The following is a 24,020-nucleotide window of genomic DNA, read 5'->3' as shown; positions in this document are numbered from 1 at the left end:
GCTGCGCGCCAACCGCTAAGCTCCGCTATGGCTCTCGCGTCTACGCATGCGCGGACCAATCGGAGCGCGAGGATGCTGCGCGCCAACCGCTAAGCTCTGCTATGGCTCTCGCGTCTACGCATGCGCGCGGACTAATCGGAGCGCGAGGATGCTGCGCACCAACCGCTGCGCTCCGCTGTCGCTCTCGCGTCTGCGCGCGCGTCCTCGCGCTCTGATTGGTCCATGTTTTTCCTTAATAATTCGAAAACGAAGCTTCAAATCGAATTTTTGCAAAGAAAAAAGTTGTTCAGAATCGCGAACCCTACCACCCAATAAAAAAACGAAGCTTCAAATCCCATTTTTGCAAAGGGAAATCCTATTCAGAATCAGCTACCCCTCAGAGACTCTAGTTGCGAGACACCCTGTATATTCTTCCACTGCAGAGAACTGCGATCCGTAATATTTTAATATTACACGAAGATATTGTTTCGCCCTCCTGCTTTGTGGACGGACAATTTAGGTCGACACTTTTGTCAGTGTGCAGCGCTTCTTTAATCGAAATACTTTTCGAATGCAGGTATCGAGGGTTTTGTGGGCTCGATTTTATTTGGCTTTACTTCCTTTACGAGCAAACTGAAAATTTTATTCGAAAAGAATATTCGTAGAATTTTACGAATTCTGTCAATGTAAGAAAATTTACAATGCATCGCTGTGAAAATTGAAATCTTCGAAATGAAACGCAAAGCGATATTCCGTATTGCGATTGTATTTACTGTTTTCGTAACTACGAAAATTTATCGGTAAAAAAGCAATGCAAAGTTTTGCATTTAAATTCTGAAATCAGTTTACGAGAACACGGTGCAGGAAGATAACGATCTTGAAAAATATTTCCGTCGAGTTGCTACTTCGACAAAACGCCCGACCTCTTTTTAATACATCGCGCAAATAAAATTGAGACGGAACGAAAATAGAGAGTCGAAGAAGCGATCCTGATTTACGATCGAACCGCAAAAAAAAAGAACGAAATGTTTATTCGTAAATAAACGTGTGGCCCAAAGCGGCATAAATCGCTCGAAATATCAACGTTCCGATGAATTTATAACGAATACGGTTACGCCGGTGACGCGTTTGTACAGCGACGACCATATGCGACCAGATCGACAGAGATCCGTGGTAAAAAAGTAAAGCCGGTTTTATTGCTCGCGGGAGAGTTTCGTGATTTTCCATGCGTATGAATAATCGATCAGTTCGGCCAACGAAAGCGCTGCCTTCGCCGTTCCAAGAAGAGGAACGAGGCAAAGGGGGCAAAAATGGAACATCTGTGTCGACGATTGAATAAATGAATGAACGCCGTGACAGATGTATTGTGCTCACGTTGCCGTGCAACGTGCCTACTGTACGCCGTAACATTCACGTGCAACACGTGTACCTTTCTACGCACACCGATTCTCTTTTGCTCTTTTTCGCTGTTGTAAGATGCTTTCATTTTTTATTTAAAATGGGGACTGGAGACTACTGATGCATTGGCATGTTGGTCACATTTAACCCTTGGTCACGTGTTACCCTTGTTCACATTTAACCCTTGTTCACGTGTCATCTTCGGTCACATGTCATATTACAAATTCAGTTAAATTAATTATGGAATATAGCAAGTGGAAGATATTTTCTAGAGCTCTGTGAGGTAATGATGTACAGTAATAGGTTGAGAGATGTAAATTAGGAGAGTAAGTGTTCTGCTGTGAATAATATTTGTATTGCAGTCTGACTACTGACGTCACTTTCTACTGTGGCGTTCAAGGTGTTAATGCATTATAGTAACAAGTTCAATAATAAAATTGAAAGAGTAAGTGTTCTTTGACTGGGAGTAATTTTTGTATTGCAGTCTGACTACTGACGTCACTTTCTACTGTGGGGCTCAAGGTATTAATACATTATAGTAACGAGTTCAATGATGAAATTAAGAGGGTAAGTGTTCTTTTGCTGTGAATAATTTTTGCATTGCAGTCTGACTACTGATGTCACTTTCTACTGTGGCGCTCAAGGTATTAATACATTATAGTAACAAGTTGAATGATAAAATTGTAGGGGTAAGTGTTCTTTGATTGTGAATAATTTTTGCATTGCAGTCTGATTACTGACGTCACTTTCTACTGTGGCGCTCAAGGTATTAATACATGTAGTAATAAGTTCAATGATGAAATTGAAATAACAAGTGTTCTTTGACTGGGAGTAATTTTTGTATTACAGTCTGACTACTGACGTCAATTTCTACTGTGGCGTTCAATGTATTAATACAGTAACAGGTTCAATAATGAAAATGAAAGATTAAGTATTCTTCTGTTATTATTAATGTATATTGTAGTCTGACTACATACGTCAATTTCTACTGTGGTGTTCAACATATTAGTACAGTAACAAGTTCAATGATGAAATTGAAAGAGCAAGTGTTCTTTTGCTGTGAATAATTTTTGCATTGCAGTCTGACTACATACGTCAATTTCTACTGTGGTGTTCAACATATTAGTACAGTAACAAGTTCTATAATGAAATTGACAGATTAGGTATTCTTCTATTATTAATAATGTATATTGTAGTCTGACTACATACGTCAATTTCTACTGTGGTGTTCAACATATTAGTATAGTAACAAGTTCTATAATGAAATTGACAGATTAAGTATTCTTCTATTATTAATAATGTTTATTGTAGTCTGACTACATACGTCAATTTCTACTGTGGCGTTCAACGTATTAATACAGTAACAAGTTCAATAACGAAATTGAAAGATTAACCAACTACATTATTTGGTTAATGTAGTTTAGTTATTTATAGTGTTTGGTTATTTTCATTGTAAGTTTCATTAGCAACTACATTTTTATTACAAGTTCTGTTACAAATGTTCGTAGTCAGTTTCAATTAGCAACTGCATTTTTATTACAAGTTCTGTTATAAATTATTGTTTCAAGTTTCATTAACAACTACATTTTTATTAAATGTTCTGTTGCAAATTTTCGTTTTAATTTCATTAGCAACTACATTTTTATTACAAGACTTGTTACAAATGTTCGTAGCCAGTTTCATTAGCAACATTTTTATTACAGGTTCTGTTATAAATTATTGTTTCAAGTTTCATTAACAACTACATTTTTATTAAATGTTCTCTCGCAAATTTTCGTTTTAATTTCATTAGCAACTACATTTTTATTACAAGATTTGTTACAAATGTTCGTCGCAAGTTCCAATTAGCAACTGCATTTTTATTACAATTCTGTTACAAACGTTCGTGGCAAGTTTCATTAGCAAAATTTCATTTAGCGTATTTAGTTTCCTTCGGTTGCATTTTATGGAGTTGGTATTTATGGAGCAAGGGATCCGTGTAAAATAAGATTGCGAGCATCTGGAATCGAAACATGGGGTGTTCCGTGTTGTGGGCTATCGTGTCCATTACGCACATCCCTTCTTACTCCCACGATTTATTTTATTCTCGGAATTCGCAGAACCCTCGATCCCACGCTCGAGTGTATCTACGTTTTTTGTATAGTTAGTCCGCTTTTATTCGGGGATACGTTTGCTCAGTTTTTGTACGATATACTTTGTTAATGATAGGTCGCTTAGCAGCTGTTGGCGACTATAGTTAACCTTGGTTAATAGTGCTCTGTGAAGGATAACTGTAGTAGGTCAATGTTTATGCAACTATTTATAGTCAGGTTAATAGCTTTCGGTAAGTTGAAACGAGACATAATTTTTCACAAGTGATTTTGTGATTGCAGAAAATGTGAAGCAATTGTGGAGTAATTTTGTACAGAACTATGCATTAAAAATTCATTTAAAAAGTTGAAATTGATCTTCATATTTTGTTCATGTAGAACATATGTTCATACACAACATACGTCACATTTGTCTTGGACGTTATGTAACTTTTACCTGCAATTTTATAAAAAAATTCTCTTTATTCTCTTCAATAATAAAAATTCTTAAGGACTTTAAAAAAAGTCCTCTTCAATCAGACATTCGAGTGTATCGTCTTTACATAAATATTTGAGTGTATAAATTTGACACCCTGTACATATATTTGAACTTCTAAAAGGAAGTCATTCAAAAAGCACAGCAGAGAAGACAAAGAATGAAAGAAATGAAAAGTGAAGATAGCAGAGTAGAATAAAAGTAAGAGTAAAAAAGACGACAGAGAAAAAGAGAAAGACGTAGAAGGAGGTGAAGGAGCAATGAATTCTTGGTCCTCGAAGAAGAAAGCTATCTTCTCCGAATAATTTGTCTTCCGAATTCATGCAACTTTCGTCTAGGCTTTGAGAGATATTGGGGTTGAAATCGACACTGTAGCTAATTAATTTCTTGTACTTCAGTAGAAATTGATGTTTGTAGTCAGAGAGTAATTCAAAAATTATTTGGGGCGAAAGAATACTTCATCTTTCAATTCTAAAGATATTGCCTCTCTTAAGTTAAAGATACCTTCCCTGATTTAAACGATTCTGTATAAAAATAAACAGCAAAATTTGTAAACTACTCCTTTAATCAATATTATATTTCTTTTCCCATCAGAATAGATCTCGTGGGAATCGTTGTAAGAGAACAGTAAAGTATCACTTTACAAACGATATTCTAGTAAAACGGTGTTATTATTAAGTTTCTTACGCGATAAAGCGTCTTGTCCGTATCTATCAAAATCGAATCAAGGCTCTCGAGAGTTTCATTTTGATCGCGTATCGTCGCCGGAAACTGCGTCGTTAGAACGGTCGACACAGCGACGCGACGTCGTGACGTTGTATCCGGCAACAACGATACATTTGTCTGTCAGCGCGTATCGTTCCTCCAAATAGAGAAGGCTACTACACGCTCCAAATAGAGAAACCGCGTTCTAAACGTATCGATCGAAACGGAAGATTCACTTACCGGGTGTAAAATTCACCGCTCTCTCTTTGAACGCCAAACAGTCGCTGTAAAATTGACCCAGCTTCTCGAATTCGCCAACCATTTGACCCGTTTTGTTCGCCAGTAATTCTGAAACACAGATTTCATTACTGTTAACACAATTTTTATTATACTAATTTTGTTTATATTTCAATTTTGTTCGGCTTTCAATTTTATTCAGTTTTCAATTTTGTTCAGCTCTCAGTTTTGTTGATGTTTCAATTTTATTTAGTTTTCAATTTTGTTCAGCTCTCAGTTTTGTTGATGTTTCAATTTTGTTTAGCTTTCAATTTTATTTAGTTTTCAATTTTGTTCAGCTTGCAGTTTTATTGATGTTTCAATTTTGTTCAGCTTTCAGTTTTGACCATCTTTCGATTTTGATCACCTTTCAGTTTCGATCATCTTTCAATTTTGTTCAGCTTTCAATTTTGACCATCTTTCAATTTTGTTCAGCTTTCAGTTTCGATCATCTTTCAATTTTATTCCGCTTTCAGTTTGATTCATGTTTCAATTTTGTTCAGCTTTTAGTTTTGACCATCTTTCAATTTTGTTCATACTTCAGTGACTATATATGTGGACACAATAAATTGCAAGATAGTTTACATAGACACTGTGCCACTAGAAATATTCTTGGAACTCAGGTTATCGTCAATGGAATATCTAGAATATCTAAAACGCTTGGTATTATCGAAGCTAGCTTTCTCGAAGTAGAATTGAAGACTGATATTACTACTTGAAATGTTAGAAGTACATCTATTTGTAAAATGAAAATGATTGTGAAGCATGTTTGATTAAATAAAATTATGTTATAATGTTATGTGGCCCGTTAAGTATTAAAAGTTCTACTCCTTTCAACCCCTTGCAATATAATGACGCACTCGTGACGCACTCGTGACGCACTCGTGACGCACTCATGACACAGTTGTGACGCACACATTACGCACTCATGAGACACTCGTGACGCACTCGTCGCATTCATGACGCACTCGTGACGCATTCATCGCATTCATGACACACTCATGACGCACTTCTGACGCACTCGTCGCATTGATGAATCGGGGGAATTGGGAATTGGGGAAAATTGGAATTGGAAAAATTTGGAATTGGGGAAAATTGGAATTGGAGAAATTTGGAATTGGGGAAAATTGGAATTGGGGAAATTTGAAATAGGGGGAATTGGGAATTGGGGGAATTGGGTATTGGGGAAAATTGGAATTGGAGAAATTTGGAATTGGGGAGATTTGGAATTGGGGAAAATTGGAATTGCGGAAATTTGGAATCGGGGGAATTGGGAATTGGGGGAATTGGGAATTGGAGGAATTGGAAATTGGAGAAATTTGGAATTGGGGAGATTTGGAATTGGGGAAAATTGGAATTGCGGAAATTTGGAATTGGGGGAATTGGGAATTGGGGGAATTGGGAATTGGGGGAATTGGGAATTGGGGGAATTGGGAATTGGGGGAATTGGGAATTGGGGGAATTGGGAATTGGGGGAATTGGGAATTGGGGGAATTGGGAATTGGGGGAATTGGGAATTGGGGGAATTGGGAATTGAGGATTTGGAAATTGGGGAATGTGGGAATTGGGGATTTGGGAATTGGGGAATGTGAGAATTGGGGAATGTGGGAATTGGGGATTTGGAAATTGGGCAAGGTGGGAATTGGGGAATGTGGAAATTGGGGATTGTGGGAATTGGGGATTTGGGAATTGGGAATTGTTAGAATTGGGGAATGTGGAATTGGGGAATGTGGAATTGGGGAATGTGGAATTGGGGAATGTGGAATTGGGGAATGTGGAATTGGGGAATGTGGAATTGGGGAAAATTGGAATTGGAGAAATTTGGAATTGGGGAGATTTGGAATTGGGGAAAATTGGAATTGGGGAAATTTGGAATCGGGGGAATTGGGAATTTGGAAAAATTGGAATTGGAGAAATTTGGAATCGGGGGAATTGGGAATTGGAAATTGGCGCTCGTGACGCCCACTTCGAATATGATAAACCCTCATATTTTCACAACAATTGACTTTTGGTTTCAACTCTGATTATAATCAAGAATTGCTGAATATGTGTATTAATGTCCTTAAATTGCTTTAACGTTGTAGCAATAATAAGTTGCTTGTAGTAAAAATAAAATAAAATAACTTGTAATAAAAATAAAATAAAATAACTTGTAATAAAAATAAAATAAAATAACTTGTAATAAAAATGAAATAAAATAACTTGTAAAAATTGTAGGTTAAGGCGTTAATTTTTAGGAACGAAGGCAGATCAATAACGATCGTAGCAAGTTCTCAATAAAAGTATAAATACACGGTACAAAAATAATTACTCTTCGGAAATGATCCCGTCGAAGGAATTAGAAATTCACGACCCTATAAAAAGATCGACAGAAAAATTCGAGGGAATATAACGGTCCGCCATGGAAGGGGGGATCGAAAATGGCAAAGGTTCGAGCCGGTGCAATTTAACCGAAATAAAAGATCGAATGCCCCTACGCCCACGCGAGCAAACATACCGAACCGGCCATTAAAATATTCCTAGTAACCCTGTTAGAGCTTTTAGAATGGTCGATTTAGCACGGTAACGCGACCAGAATGGAAATTTACATTCGAACGAAAGAAAACAAGCTGAAAACGTCTTGAGAAAATTTATCCGGGGGTCATCTATCTCTATCGATGCCGAACAATCGAACTTCGACACACATCGCCATAATTCTATTCTCGCGACGAGTCGCGGACTCGCGATTCATCCTCTTTCCACGAGAAATTTAACATTCGAAAAGTTTCCGAGGAAATGTCGGAAAATGTTTGATATTTTCCTACGAAGATGTAAAACGTTTTATTCAAGATTTTTGTACGATACGTTTTCCGATACTTGGGCGAATACGGACTCGATTGCTGCACGATATTTTGATACATTCAAAATTTTCTTCACCGTACACACAATCTACACAATGTTTATTTTCCAGTTAATTTATCAATCTACAATGATTAATTGATATATCAAAATTGACCTCATATGGACCACACGTGTATCTATTTCTGATTGGCCTTTCGAGGGTTAACCTCAGTTCATTAACCCCGTTAAAAAAGAATTAAAAGTGATCAAAACGAGTTACTTCGATCGTGCAAGATCATTCGGCGAACGTAACCCTTGTATGTGGAGCATTGTGTCGACTTGTAGGACAACGTGCATGACACACTTCCGTGTGCACGTATATCGATTAACATGAAATATTTATAGTACGGCCAACCGTGTAGCCGATCCGGCCTTCCGTGAGGCCTTTGCTGACCTCCTGTGGGACGTCCTCCACTTCCACGTCCTCTCTTCTCTTCCTTTCCACTTTCTACGTCTCTTTATTATACTTCACAGTCTTTACAATCCGCCTGTACGTCATATGAACCTTGTCAGTCTCTATTGATTCACAAATATGCCTCCTCGTGGAGAGGAAAATGATCTGCACGATATAAGCGAATGTCCGAGAGATTCGGCTTTATTGTAATTTCGAGATGATACAATTTTTTAATAGTTTCAAGACCATACAATTTAACACATTGACTGCCACATTGAAACAATTAAAAATTTTATCAAGTAGTGTTTTAATTTTTAATAAATTTTACCAAATATTTTCACAATATCTTATTACATTTCTTTTCCATAGATCCATCTAATTAATGCAAGAATTTTTTATGAGAAAAGTGAACAAATTTTTAATAATGCTCATGTTAAGTCAGTTTAGCAACTTAAGTGTCACCCATATATGGATGACGTGGCAGTCAACGTGTTAAGACAATAATTTAAGAGCTGAAGTATTGTTTCATTTTTTAGAAAGCTTATAAAAATGATTTTTAATTTATTAACAAATGTAGATATCAGGAAACATGGATGAAAATTTTTGAACATGATGTTGTTATAATTTGTATCTTTTTTAAGTAAGAAGTTTTTATGTATTTCATTAATGAATTACATTTTGATAAACAGAAGAATGCATTTCTAATTTCAAGACTCACTTTCACTGTTCAATTTGTCTTTGATGCTGTCGAAAATTTGATGTATGTAATTCATGTTTGGTGCTACTCACTTCTGATGTGTGTGAATATGAGTGTTTATTTCTATTACATTTTTTAGAAGAATTAGATACTTATTTACCTCGATATGAGTAGTTTGAATTAAGTCCATAGTAACATCAATATCTGAAAAATTCGATATATGTGACTCGTGTTCGACATAATCAACTTCCTCGTGAATGTAAGTCTATATGCTCATTTCTATTGTATGTGAAGAATGAATTCGAACAAAAAATTCTTATAGAAGTAAATAAGTATTTAAGGGCATAGTAACATTAATATCTCAGAAATTCGACATATGTGACTCGTGTTCGATATAATCAACTTTTTTGTGGATGTAAGTTTATATGCCCATTTCTATTGTATCTGAAGAATGAATTCGAACAAAAAATTCTTATAGAAGTAAATAAGTATTTAAGGGCATAGTAACATTAATATCTCAGAAATTCAATATATGTGACTCGTGTTCGATACAATGTACTTCCTCGAGGATGTAAGTCTATATGCTCATTTCTATTGTATGTGAAGAATGAATTCGAACAAGAAATTCTTATAGAAGTAAATAAGTATCTAACTCCATAGTAACATCAATACCTCAGAAATTCGAAATATGTGACTCGTGTTCGATACAATGAACTTCCTCGTGGATGTAACTCTATATGCCCATTTCTATTGTATCTGAAGAATGAATTCGAACAAGAAATTCTTATCTAAGTAAACAAGCATCTACGTCCATAGTGACATCAGTATCTCAAAAATTCGATACATGTGACTCGTGTTCGATCAACTTCCTCGTGCATGTAAATTTAGATACCCATTTGTATCTGAAGAACGAATTCAACCGAAAATTCGTATCTAAGTCCTTTGTAACATCAATATCTCAAAAATTCGATATATGTGACTCGTGCTCAATACAATAAACTTCCTGGTGTAAATCTATATACCCATTTCTATCGCATCCTCAGAATGAATTCATCCGAAAAATTCGTACCAAAATAAATAAATATGATAAACCGATGTTAAAAGCCCATTTCCATAGCACGCTAAGAATTCGAACGAAACAATTTGTACCGTAAACAAGTATGTAGGTCCGTAACATCAATATCTCGAATTGTATACAAAGTTTTTGGGGTAAAATCGTTGCCGCGAAACTGTGCAGGAGTAAAAATTCCAAAGAACAGAGAGCAACTCGGCGGAATAAAGCGAGCGGTTGCGCGAAATGGGTGAATCGCTATCTGGAAACTCGTTACACAGCGTTTCGAGAGGCGAGATTCGTAGGCACTCGTCGCGAATCCGCGTCCAAAGTACCAACGGAAGTCCGTGGCTGTCGGTTCTTTTACTTTTACCATCCCCTTTACCCCATCCACCGAGCCTCTTCCCTTCTTTTGTCGTCACTTTCTCGTCTCGCGATTTTCCTCTAAATGGAAACTCGAAATTTCGGCGCTAGCCACGCGCACACAAGCCTTTTTTTGTACCAAAACTTTACCGCTGGACCCGTTTTCATTTTCTTTCTGCGTTCTTTCGTATGCTCCATTGATCGTTCACCTTCGACATCTTTCTTTACTCTTTTATTCTTTCTGCTTTTTACAAAATTTTGTTTTACAAATATTGTGTTCTTTATAGAAATACACGAGGTACATTTTATTTTAGAAAGTAGAAATAGGGGTAGAAGTTTGCGGAGTACAATTTGAGGTTAGGTCCTCTGAGTGAATCCTCTCTGTCCGCCATTTTGTCCACCATTCTGTCTTTCATTTTCATTCCACTCCGCCATTTTCTCTTTCCATTTATTCTTCTTTGGAAAATGTTGTTCTACAAATATTGCATTCTTTATACAAATATAGAAGGTATATTTTATTACAGAAAGTATATTTTACTTTAGAAAATATATTTTATTACAGAAAGTGTATTTTACTTTAGAAAGTATATTTTATTTTAGAAAGTAGAAATAGGGTTAGAAGTTTGCAGAGTACAATTTGAGGTTAGGTCCTCTCTGAATCCTCTCTGTCCGCCATTTTGTACACCATTGTGTCTTTCATTTTCATTCCACTCCACCATTTTCTATTTCCATTCATTCTTTTTTGGAAAATGCTGTTTTATGAATATTGCATTCTTTATAAAAATATAGAAGGTATATTTTATTGCAGAAAGTATATTTTATTTTAGAAAGTAGAAATAGGGTTAGAAGTTTGCAGAGTACAATTTGAGGTTAGGTCCTCTCTGAATCCTCTCTGTCCGCCATTTTGTACACCATTGTGTCTTTCATTTTCATTCCACTCCACCATTTTCTATTTCCATTCATTCTTTTTTGGAAAATGCTGTTTTATGAATATTGCATTCTTTATAAAAATATAGAAGGTATATTTTATTGCAGAAAGTATATTTTATTTTAGAAAGTAGAAATAGGGTTAGAATTTTGCAAAGTACAATTTGAGGTTAGGTCCTCTTTGAATCCTCTCTGTCCGCCATCTTGTCCACCATTGTGTCTTTCATTTTCATTCCACTCCGCCATTTTGTCATTCCATTCAAACGAATTTCCATCTGTTCCGTAAAATGCACGTTAAATTTGCATCGATCGAAAGATCATTAAAGTACGATTGAAAAATCGGCAAACACAAAAGTTGAATAATTTCGCGTCTGAAAGAAATGGCGGAACAAAAGCGGACCACTTTTCTTGTTCCGTGATAAATCGAGAAAGATTCAGCGTCTCCGTAACTTCCACGAACTTTTATGCAAATCCTTAAAGAATTAATTAAAGCGAAGCGTTTTATAATCGTTATGAAACTCGCTTGTTTTAATTGTTAAAAAAAAATTGTCTTTCAGCAGGTTGATGCGCATGTAAATTGCGATCGCATAATGGGGAAGTTCTTTTTTTTCACAGCCTCATTTGGCATACCGCGTATTATTTCCACGTAACATCCTGGTAATACGAGCAGGCATAATGGCCGAGTCCGTAATGTATTCCATGAAAAACGGGATATTAAAAACCGACCCTATGCAAACTTTTTAACCCCCGCGCGAATAAAAATTCATCCATTTTCTGTTTCCGGATATTGTAACATTTTTTATCCCTTATCTGCTACGTGCTCTCGCTTCGTTCTCGATGGAAAGTAAAAACCCGGCTAAATTGCACTCGTTTATTTTCTATAGCACCCTGGTTTCATTAACCCGAAAGAATTTTCGTTATTACTGCAACTTAACGAGATATCGCGGTATTGTTATTTGGTTGTTAATGAAACAATTTTCGGGTAAACTTTTGTAATTGGTTAACTTTTCGATATTATTCGGGGGCTCGAATTCGAATTGGGTGAAGTTAAGCTTTTATCGTGTAAAGGAAAATTCGTGTACAAAGGTAGGAATCAGTGAATTGTTATTAATTTGAAACCGAATATTACATCGGAGGCTTTAATATGCTTTCACGGATTAAATTCTCAACGCATGATATTTTCGACGGTGAAATAATTAATCACCGTTGCAATATTAAAATAAAATAGCTTGAAATGTTATTCATACTTTCAGCTATCTTTGATTATACAAATCGTAACTGGTATTAAATGCAAAGCATAATAATATTTATCTTTATTATATTTGAGCTGTGCCTCAATTAACGATTCGGTTCCGCCATTTTGTACGCACAGCTTTCATCTTGTTCGCAAGGTTCTTTTTCCGCTTCCGGCGCCGAAGAGACGTCGCTGGAGTCATTACCTCACACCGGATGATCGATGCTCACCGTTTCCAAGCATAAATTATGTTTATGCGATCGTTGCATCTTATGCACCGCAATCTGCGGTTTTTTTATTGGGGCCAATGTTTTCGCCATTTTTATCGATATTCTCCTAGCCAAAGTTTAAGTAACGTGGATTTATATGGTTACTTAAAAATTTCCTTGTATGTGGAGCATAAATTCACTGTCTAATAGACAATTTATAGTAATGAATGATCTATTGAACAGTTAGTGATAATGAATCATTGATGAACAATTAGTGATAATCAATCATTGATGAACAATTAGTGACAATCAATCATTGATGAACAATTGATGATCACGTTGATACATTCATGATAATCAATAATCTGATACTCTGTTGCTGATCATTGATTTGATGCTTCAATTAATAGCAATCAATGATTTAATGATAAACTAATATGATCCAATTACCAATAAATCAATCAATAATCAATAATCATTGATTTATATTGATGATTGATATTGACGATTTATATTGATGACTGATATTGACGATTCATATTGATGATTGATATTTATGATTGATATTTATGATTGATATTGATGATTGATATTTATGATTGATATTGATGATTTATATTGCTGCTTGATATTGATGATTGATATTGATGTTTGATATTGATGTTTGATATTGATGTTTGATATTGATGATTTATATTGCTGCTTGATATTGATGATTGATATTGATGTTTGATATTGATGTTTGATATTGATGTTTGATATTGATGGTTGATATTGATGTTTGATATTGATGTTTGATATTGATGTTTGATATTGATGTTTGATATTGATGTTTGATATTGATGTTTGATATTGATGTTTGATATTGATGTTTGATATTGATGTTTGATATTGATGTTTGATATTGATGTTTGATATTGATGTTTGATATTGATGTTTGATATTGATGTTTGATATTGATGTTTGATATTGATGTTTGATATTGATGTTTGATATTGATGTTTGATATTGATGTTTGATATTGATGATTTATATTGCTGCTTGATATTGATGATTGATATTGATGTTTGATATTGATGTTTGATATTGCTGCTTGATATTTATGATTGATATTGATGTTTGATATTGATGTTTGATATTGATGTTTGATATTGATGTTTGATATTGATGTTTGATATTGATGTTTGATATTGATGTTTGATATTGATGTTTGATATTGATGATTTATATTGCTGCTTGATATTGATGATTGATATTGATGTTTGATATTGATGTTTGATATTGCTGCTTGATATTTATGATTGATATTGATATTGATAATCAACAGCAATCAACCAACAATCAATAACACAGAATAATCTGATAATAAGTTCCATCTAAAAATATAGTTACGAGAACATACTCGACAAGAGGAAGGAATAATTAGAACGTGAAAAGCGAAAACAATTAACGAAGAGAAATAACGCGTCTAGACAAAACCGAAATAGTTCTGCCAGGCCGAAGTGATAAAGCTAATTTCGGTGAAGCCCCGGGAGATTATCGAATTTGCGGTCAGACAATGTAGCCGAGCACCACGTGAAATACGAAACGAGCTTTCCCGCTTAATCAGTAGAACTGACTCCGAAGAAACGAGCAACGTATCTCTCCCTCCATTTCGTTCGTTAAACTTTTCGAAACCGAGAAACTTTAATTGGGTCTTCGTCAATTTCACCGACATGTTAATTACACCCGAATTAATCGCTAACTATTTATATCAAACTTTACCGTTTATTTCATACTTCGCCTCGTTTAATATCAAAACCGATGCGAGAATCTAGCAATCTTTTTATTGATTTCTATATTTTTCGAGTAGGGAATTTTTTATTCGACTTCGGTTTGTTAATTTTGTTTCGAAAGTTATTTCATAAAAAATTCTTGAATACAAATTTTTTATCAGAATAATTTAATCTTGTAAGTGCTGGAATAATTTCTCTGAGACAGAAAGCAGGTTTTGAAATACAGAATAATAAAATATTTAAGGAGGTCACGAATTCGCTTGCCAAACCCATAGTTTAAGACGGCGATTTCGCTTGAATCGAGAAGAGTCGATTCGAATGATCGAGTCTCCACGTAACTCTCGTCCAGCTTACGGAGACGAACTTGACCCATTAAACACGTTGGATTAATCAAGTTTGTAACCCCCTTCTTTCGTCTTACGTAAATTCAGATACTGTTTAAGGCTTCGTCGCTGTTCCGGGAGACACGGGTTTCCGTTGATCGTTCTAGACCGTGAAAATGTTCTTCACCTATTTCCTGTATCTCCCAAGATTTAGTGGTCTTTCGACTGATCACACTGCTAATCGTGCTGATTGGGAGAAAAATTTTGTGATGCAGAAATACTGATGTGAAGAATCTCGGTATTTAGGGATTTAAGAAATGGGAAATCTAAGAATTTAAATACCTAAGCATCCATGAATTTAAAAATATAGAAATCTAAAAATCTAGAGAAAATCTTCTTCAAAAGTTTTCAATCAAAAATTTTCACTGGAATTCGTTCAGCGAAGTTTTTCCAAAAAACCTCGATAGTCGGATCAAATTGGACGCGAAATAGGGTACCAAACGAGACAGAAAAATCTCGAACAAATGTTGATAAAATCCCGCAGAAAATTGGCAAAACGAATCTACGGCTAACATCGAATGTGTCAAGACAGATTGAACGCAAAAAGTGTGTCAGAAAAAGAGATGACTAGGATACCGAGGGGATATCTCCGAGAGGATATCTTCTCGATGAAGAAATTCGAAAAAATCTGGCGCCAAGTGGTCGCACGGAGAACAAAGGAAAAGTTCACTTTTAAACGCTTGCCAAGCCTTCGTTTCTTATACTTTCTTCCACTATTTTCTTAGTCAGATGCTATGGATACTACAAAATGTTCTACTAAACAACAAACTCTTGTAAGAAAAAAACTGTGCTTCACACGGATCATAAATTATATTGAAGAAAATGATCAGTATCGCACTAGATATATATACAAGGTGTCTCACTCTTGATATAAGGTGGAGGGGTTCGAGATTCTGAACGACTTTTCCCTTTACAGAAATTCGATCTGAAGCTTCGTTTCTGAGTTATTAAGGAAAAACACGGACCAATCAGAGCGCATGCGCAGGAGCTAGGCTGTGCTGTCGCTCTCGCGTCTGCGCACGCGTCATCGCGCTCTGGTTGGTCCGTACGCATGCGCGGACACTAGACTCCGCCTACGCTCTCGCGTCTGCGCATGCGTAGCTCGCGCTCTGATTGGTCCGTGTTTTTCTTTAATAACTCAGAAACGAAGCATCGTATCGAATTTTTGCAAAGGGAAAAGTTGTTCAGAATCGCGAACCCCACCATCCTATTAAAAAATAAAGCTTCAAACCCTATTTTTGTAAAGGGAAATCCCATTCAGAATCAGCTACCTCTCAGGGATATTAGTTGTGAGACACCCTATATAATATACTGTCAGCATATAATTAAATACATGCTTAACCTGTATGTTGTAAGAGTCTATAAATTTCCAAACTCTGCAAGTTTGTCCTAGATGAAAGATACAAATATTATACACTTACAGTAATAATATAGTGCTGTACTACATCAATAAATTATTACATATACACCATCATGACAATGAAATATACCTCCTCATCTAAACTACCCCCTTCCAACAAAAATATTTTCTCAAATCAAACTTGCAATCTTTTCAAATTATAAAACACCCGTACTATCGAATTTCCATGGAAACAAGTGTAACATTATAACGAGCTAGCAATAAATCATCCCTTGTCACATTATCGTAATGTCTAGCAAAGTTCTGCAGATTTCCAGAAGAAACGCGCGAAGTAGCGAAGGAACGTTGCGAAATTATTTACCCGGTATTCAACGAGGATGCTTCATTGAAGACACGAGCAAACAACAGCGTCGAGAAGGTGTTGCAAAATTGATCATACTCGTGCAGGAAGTATAAGCAGTATCCAGCGTGGAGCAAAACGAAGAAACTTTTTTCCTCAGTTTCGTCGGGGTGGACACGCGGCAACTTGTTTTTCAACCCCTACATCAGCGCGCCGTGACGTGTGCGCGTCCAGCTCTTTTAATCGCGTGTGACCTACATCCCCCAACTGCTCCTCTGTTTACTCGCGCGTATCCTCGCCAGAATGCATACAGGAAGCTTCAAAATACGTGTACGCCTTCAAAATTTCATACTTCGTACTTCAGTAACCCCAGAATTTAATATTGAATTTTTAATATCCGAAGGGTTGACGGGGAATTCTGTGATACGTTTCTGTGGGTACAACTTTTGGAACGACCTGTAGGTCCAAATCTAAATAATCTGCGCCACTTTATTCGCTCCACGTTTTGATTAATTTTATTTTCTGAGCTGCTATTTCCTAAATTAGGTGGAGTGACAGTCTCTTTTATTTTCAAGCCAAAGGTGCAGGAAAATGTTACTATGATAATTTTTTTATTTAGATTTGTTAAAAGCGGGGCTGTGGATGTGCCAGCCCATATATTAGCTATAAATTTCCATCTTTTTTTGAGAATTACCAAAACAATTTTGTAATGAAGACTTATGTGACTACCTCTTCAATTAACCTTGATGACTTTCTTTCTTTTCCTTAAATAACTTAAATAATTCTTTTTGTTTCCTTAAATAACAATATTGAAATAAGAGACAACCCTCATAAGTACATGAATGACATAATTTTAAATAGTAAAATTATTATATTGAAATGAAAGTTCTCGCAACCCCGTCTGACCAAGTTTAATATAGTCGTCGAGTTATTTAATAAATAAACTAATGGTCCCCATGGCAGCAATCAAGTTAAGGAACCATGAAAAACGCAACGTCGGAGCAACAGATTAGGCGAACAAGTACGATGAAATGGCATGAAAGGACCAGCCTCCTCCGGGGCGATCTTCTTCCCAGAAAAAGAGGCACTGCTGAAAGAAAGTGCATCAACGAAATTTTTAACGGCGACCTTTCATCCCGTTTCTAAGGATACGCTTCGAATTGATTAAGGTCGTCGAAGAGGATGAAGAGGGGCTAAAGGTAACATCTCGAGCGATAAAACTAAATGGAACCACGATGTATCGCGATGTAAATTAACCTTCTGAAACTAGAAGTTCTTTTTCTGACTACTCGAGTTTTCCAAAATTCGATTGATAAATAATAAACTGAGTTAAGTTAATAAACTCGTAATAATAAATAAACTCGTAAATAATAAATCGGTTAATACGTAGGAAAGGTTAATAAATAGGAAAGTTAATTTCAGCCTGTAAAATTGAGGTTACAGCTCCATCGATTGCATAGATTCTGAACATCAATATTTTTACGTGACTAGGGAAAAATGCTAAGCGACCGGATGTTTTGAGTGTCGGAAGGGAGGGTAAGCTCGAGCAAACATTTTACTTTCAGGAAACGAGAAGCCTTCGTATCTGAACGCGGAAAAAAGACGTAGGGAGTATGAGGAATCGTTCACTCACTGTGTAGGTGGTCGTCGACCCTTGCTTGAAGCATATTGAAGCTCGAACTGGGCTGATACGGTTGTTGATCACGGATACCGCCGCATGCGAACTGATAGAAGTCCTTGCAAGGATCAACCCCCTTCTTCATGAACGCCACCATCCTTTTTGATGCTTCCTCGCAGGCTTTCGAGTCGCAGACACCCTCTGGACCATCCCTCTCTCTGATACATGCTTCGTCCTGCAATGGAAAAGTCTTTCATGTGTTTCTGTGGATTTCTTTCATGTGGATTCGGTAGATACGTAGATCAATAGATACTTAGATACATAGTTAGGTTCATAGATAGCTAGGTTCATAGACACCTAGGTTCATGGACGTTTAGAGTTATAGATAGATAGGTTTATAGATACCTAGGTCTATAGATACGTAGATCTATAGATATCTAGATTTGTAGATGCGTAGGTTCGTAGATAGCTAGGTTGATAGACACCTAGGTCCATAGACACCTAGGTCTATAGACACCTAGGTCCACAGATACCTAGGTCCACAGATACCTAGGTCCACAAATACCTAGGTCCACAGATATCTAGATCAATAGATACTTAGGTTCATAGATGGCTAGCTTCATAGACACCTAGGTCCACAGACACCTAGGTCCATAGACACCTAAGTCCACAGACACCTAGGTTCATAGATACCTAGATCTATAGATATCTAGATCAGTAGACACCTAGGTTCATGGATAGCTAAGTCCACAGACATCTAGGTTCACAGATACCTAGATCTATAGATATCTAGATCAGTAGACACCTAGGTTCATGGATAGCTAGCTTCATAGACACCTAGGTTCATGAACAGCTAGCTTCATAGACACCTAGGTTCATGGATAGCTAGCTTCATAGACACCTAGGTTCATAACCACTTAGGGCCTTAGCTACCTAGGTCCATAGACACCTAGTTCTCAAATACCTAGATCCATAGACATCCACAGACACCAAGGTCCATAGATACCTAGCTCCATAGTCAGTTAGGACCATAGCTACCTAGGTCTATAGACACTTATGTACACAGACACCTACTTCACAAATACCTAGACCTATAGATACCTAGATCCATGGACATATAGGTCCACATACACCTAGCTCCATAAATACCTGGGTCTATAAACTTGTAGGTCTATATGTGTCTTCTAAGTCTAGGTCCACAGACACCTAGTCTACAAATATCTAGATGTATATATATTTAGTTTCATTGACTCCTTCGTGTGTAGATACGTAGATCCACAGATATATGTACCTGCATACATGTGTATGTATATGTCTAAGTAGCTAAATGCCTGGACATGTAGGTAGATAGACGTATGTATGTAGATTGTATAGGTATATAGATACATAGATAGACAGATACATAGATAGATACATAGATATACATATAGATACACAGATACATATGTGGATACATAGATACATATGTAGGTACATAGATTCATATGTAGATACATAGATACATATGTAGATACATAGATTCATATGTAGATACAAAGATAGATACACAGATACATGTGTAGATACATAGATACATATGTAGTTACATAGATTCATATGTAGATACATAGATACATATGTAGGTACATAGATTCATATGTAGATACAAAGATAGATACACAGATACATGTGTAGATACATAGATACATATGTAGGTACATAGATTCATATGTAGATACATAGATACATATGTAGGTACATAGATTCATATGTAGATACATAGATAGATACACAGATACATGTGTAGATACATAGATACATATGTAGGTACATAGATTCATATGTAGATACATAGATACATATGTAGGTACATAGATTCATATGTAGATACAAAGATAGATACACAGATACATGTGTAGATACATAGATACATATGTAGGTACATAGATTCATATGTAGATACATAGATACATATGTAGGTACATAGATTCATATGTAGATACATAGATACATATGTAGGTACATAGATTCATATGTAGATACATAGATAGATACACAGATACATATGTAGATACATAGACACATATGAAGGTACATAGATACATACATAGATACATAGATAGATAGACACCTAGGTTCCTGATTATCTTCAAACATAAATACTTAAGTCTACATATACACATGTTTATCCCTACATTCCATATATTTATTCTGAGCCCAGATCCAAAAGTTGAAAACAGCATAAAACGTCAGGGCAAGTAGGTAAAATACGTTTAGAAGCTCCTAAAGTTGCAGCTGAAAGCAGTGTATGAGACGGCTAACGACTTGGACGTCCTTCCAAAATCCAGAGTTAAGAATGCACTTGAAAGCGAGGATGGTCGAGATTGCTAAAGGGTAAAGGTAGCTTGACGAAGACTATCGCGCCGCTTCTTCCGACGAAGCCATTACAGAAACTCCAGTTTTCTTTCGATAATACGTCTTCCTTGGACATTCTGTGAAATTCGATTTTAAACGACCAAAGAACGGAGTGTTTTTCCTCGCTGGCATTCAATTCGTTGTCCCATTCTACTGTTTAATGTCCAAGGACGAAGGATTCTTAAGGAGTCGGATCAGGGATCATACGTCTTCGGTGAAAGAGACGAATGATACGAAGTTCCCTTTGGATAAATAGGCGAAAGAGGAACAGTCATCTGACGAAAAATTGAAGTTCCGCGAATACGAAAGTTAAAAGCCGAGGTTTTCATTGTCATTGCTTTTGCCGCTAAGTAACCGGTCGTACGTCTTTTCGACAATGACGAATGACTCTTTGTCGATACAACCGATCGGATACCGCAAACTGAAATTAATGTTCGTGTCAGCCACCGATCGTCATTTCTTTCGACGATATCGAGCTTTTTAACTTATGAGGACGATGTTCGGAAATATCGGCGAAAAACTTGAAATCCAAGCTTTTTATCTTGATTCATGCTGAAGTTCGGAATCGCTGGAAGTCGAATCATTTCTTGCCAGAATTCGATTTACGATGAAGGAACGTAACCTATAAAATCGCTTTGAAATCATATGGAAGTTGAAATCATTTTTTTCCGTGAAATTAGATGTCAAGGACTTAAATATGGGAACTACAACGCGTGAAATTACAACACGTGAAATTACGACGCGTCGAATTAAAACCCCGTGGAGTTAGAAAGCATGAAATTACGACGCGTGGAATTACAACGCGTGAAATTAGAAAGCGTGGAATTACAACGCATAGAATTACAACGCAGGAAATTACGACGCGTGGAATTCCAACGCGTGGAATTACAACGCGTGAAATTACGACGCGTGGAATTACAAGACGTGAAATTGCAGCGCGTGGAATTACAACGCATAGAATTACAACACGTGAAATTATGACGCGTGGAATTACAACGCGTGAAATTAGAAAGCGTGGAATTACAACACGTGAAATTCCAACGCGTGGAATTACAACGCGTGAAATTACGACGCGTGGAATTACAACACGTGAAATTGCAGCGCGTGGAATTACAACACATGAAATTACGACGCGTGAAATTACAACGCGTGGAATTATAACGCGTGGAATTATAACGCGTGAAATTACGACGCGTGGAATTACAACGCGTGGCTTCATAACCTCAAAAGTATCTCGACTCTTATTATACAGAATTCTTGAATTTTTGTTCTACGTTCCATTCAAGACTTTGTTCTATTCAAGACTTCAAATCTTAAGAATTTTTCATGAAAGTTGAAATTATAAAAATATTTGAGATAATGAAAATACTTCATAACCTAAAAATATCTCGAATTGCATCCATCTTCCTTCAAGTAACACAATCAAGGATTAATGAAAATCACATGGTACAGAAATGTTCAAAGCAGAAAACGTCGGAGGTGAATAAGTATAACCTCGAAAGCATCGTAAACCATTCCCATTCATTTTACACGAGATCAGACGGTTAGATTAAAAGAACTCCTGAAGGAAATCATATTTATTATTCAATTCCTCAACAGATAGGAAAATTCCGAGCGAATGCTTGATTAAACATAACCTCAAAATTATCTGGGTAGATAGAGAATTTTTCGTTGCATTCAAGATTCTACGGTTAGATAAAAAAGCTAGCTTTATTTAGGTCTTCGGAAGGTTTTCAGAAAAATATATCAAGGACATTTTGCCTAAAATCATCTGGTCGGAATCTTTAAAAAGATGTAAAATGAATGTTTCTCTTTTGGGTGCATTTTAGTTAGGATGTGATATAAAGTTTAGAGGAATTTTTGTGTTTATTAAATTCCTGGATGAGGAAAAGTTTCAAGAATATCTGAAGATCTTAATCTCAAAAGCATTTTTAAATTTCAGCACGCGCTGTAATTTCACGCGTTATAATTTCACGCACTGTAATTTCATGCGTTGCAATTTCACGTATTATAATTTCATGCGTTGTAATTTCACGCGTTGTAATTTCACGAGTTGTAACTTCATGCTTTATAATTTCACGCGTTATAATTTTCACGCTTTGTATCTTCACGCGTTATAATTTCACGCGTTGTAATTTCACGAGCTGCAACTTCACGCATTATAATTTCACGCGTTATAATTTCACGCGTTATAATTTCACGCGTTGTAATTTCACGAGTTGCAACTTCACGCATTATAATTTCACGCGTAATAATTTCACGCGTTGTAATTTCACGAGTTGCAACTTCACGCATTATAATTTCACGCGTTGTAATTTCACGTGTTGCAACTTCACGCATTATAATTTCATGCGTTATAATTTCACGCGTTACAATTTCACGCGTTGTAATTTCACGAGTTGCAACTTCACGCATTATAATTTCACGCGTTATAATTTCACACGTTGTAATTTCACACGTTACAACTTCACGCGTTGCAATTTCACGCATTATAACTTCTTGCATTATAATTTCACGCGTTGTAACTTCACGCATTATAATTTCACGCGTTACAAATTCACGCATTATAATTCCACACATGGTTTTGTCACTCGTTGAGATTCTACACATTATAGTCTTTCACGTATCATAATTCCATGCGTCATAGTTCCACGCTTTGTAACTCCACGTTCTACAATTCCACATTTTGCATTCCACAAGTTGTACTGCCATATGTTACAATTCAACCTATTATAATTCCACACGTTGTAATTTCCCTCCTTATAATATCACAGTCAGATCCTCATTAAGACTCCAATAACAAAAAGCAAAGATAAAACAAATTCATGATTAATTAACCCCAGAAAAATCTTGAATTCCCAGTAAAAATTAGATCAAGAGTCCTCTTCAAAATACCGAACGATGCTACTCCCAGCAAATGAAACGCAATAATCAAGCAGAAAATGTAGAACTTCAAAAGCGTCTTTAACTTTCAGCATCATTCATCGCAGGATCTCGCGATTAGATTAAAGGGTATGAAATGCATTATTCAAGTCCCGGCAGAGGAAGCTGAAATAAACATAACCTCTGTATTATCTGGAATCTGAAGCATTCATTTGCGGAGATCGCGTGAATAGATGAAAGTAACCCCGAACGAACCCCTACCGGAAATCGAGCCTACAACATCATCCGATTAAGAGGGTGTTCTACCCTTGACGACCGCGAGGCTCATAAACTCGCGTTATCGTCGGATTATCTGTTATCGAGCAAGCGAAACGGGGCGAGAACGACCTTGCCGCTCGATAAATCCCTTCTTCCTCGACTTTCGACAACTTTTTTCCACCCTCGCTCGTCAGCTGTCCGCTCAATTACACGCTGGATCGCGCAGCATGCAGCGGCGAACAACTTGCGAAGCTCGCGAGCGGGGCGTTTCGTTGCCTCGTTAATAGAAGTTCCACGAGCTTGATCGAGCAACCCTACGGATGAAAATAGA

At 36.4% G+C, this 24,020-nt stretch overlaps 1 protein-coding gene across 2 annotated transcripts in view; it reads right to left on the bottom strand.

Annotated features, from left to right (window-relative positions):
* The window catches only part of LOC100884036 (neprilysin-1), a 113,257-nt gene that overhangs the window by 73,019 nt on the left and 16,218 nt on the right, over positions 1-24,020 (bottom strand). For both annotated transcript variants that reach the window (XM_076536152.1, XM_076536153.1), the window contains exons 4-5: positions 18,170-18,389; positions 4,888-4,995 (exon numbers count right to left, since the gene is read on the bottom strand). In XM_076536152.1, the coding sequence (XP_076392267.1) occupies positions 4,888-4,995; positions 18,170-18,389 (328 nt within the window). The remainder of the gene's footprint in view (positions 1-4,887; positions 4,996-18,169; positions 18,390-24,020) is intronic.

The sequence above is a fragment of the Megachile rotundata genome, chromosome 10 (genome assembly GCF_050947335.1).
Source record: "Megachile rotundata isolate GNS110a chromosome 10, iyMegRotu1, whole genome shotgun sequence".
Taxonomy (NCBI): domain Eukaryota; kingdom Metazoa; phylum Arthropoda; class Insecta; order Hymenoptera; family Megachilidae; genus Megachile; species Megachile rotundata.
This window is presented reverse-complemented; position numbering and strand designations above follow the sequence as displayed.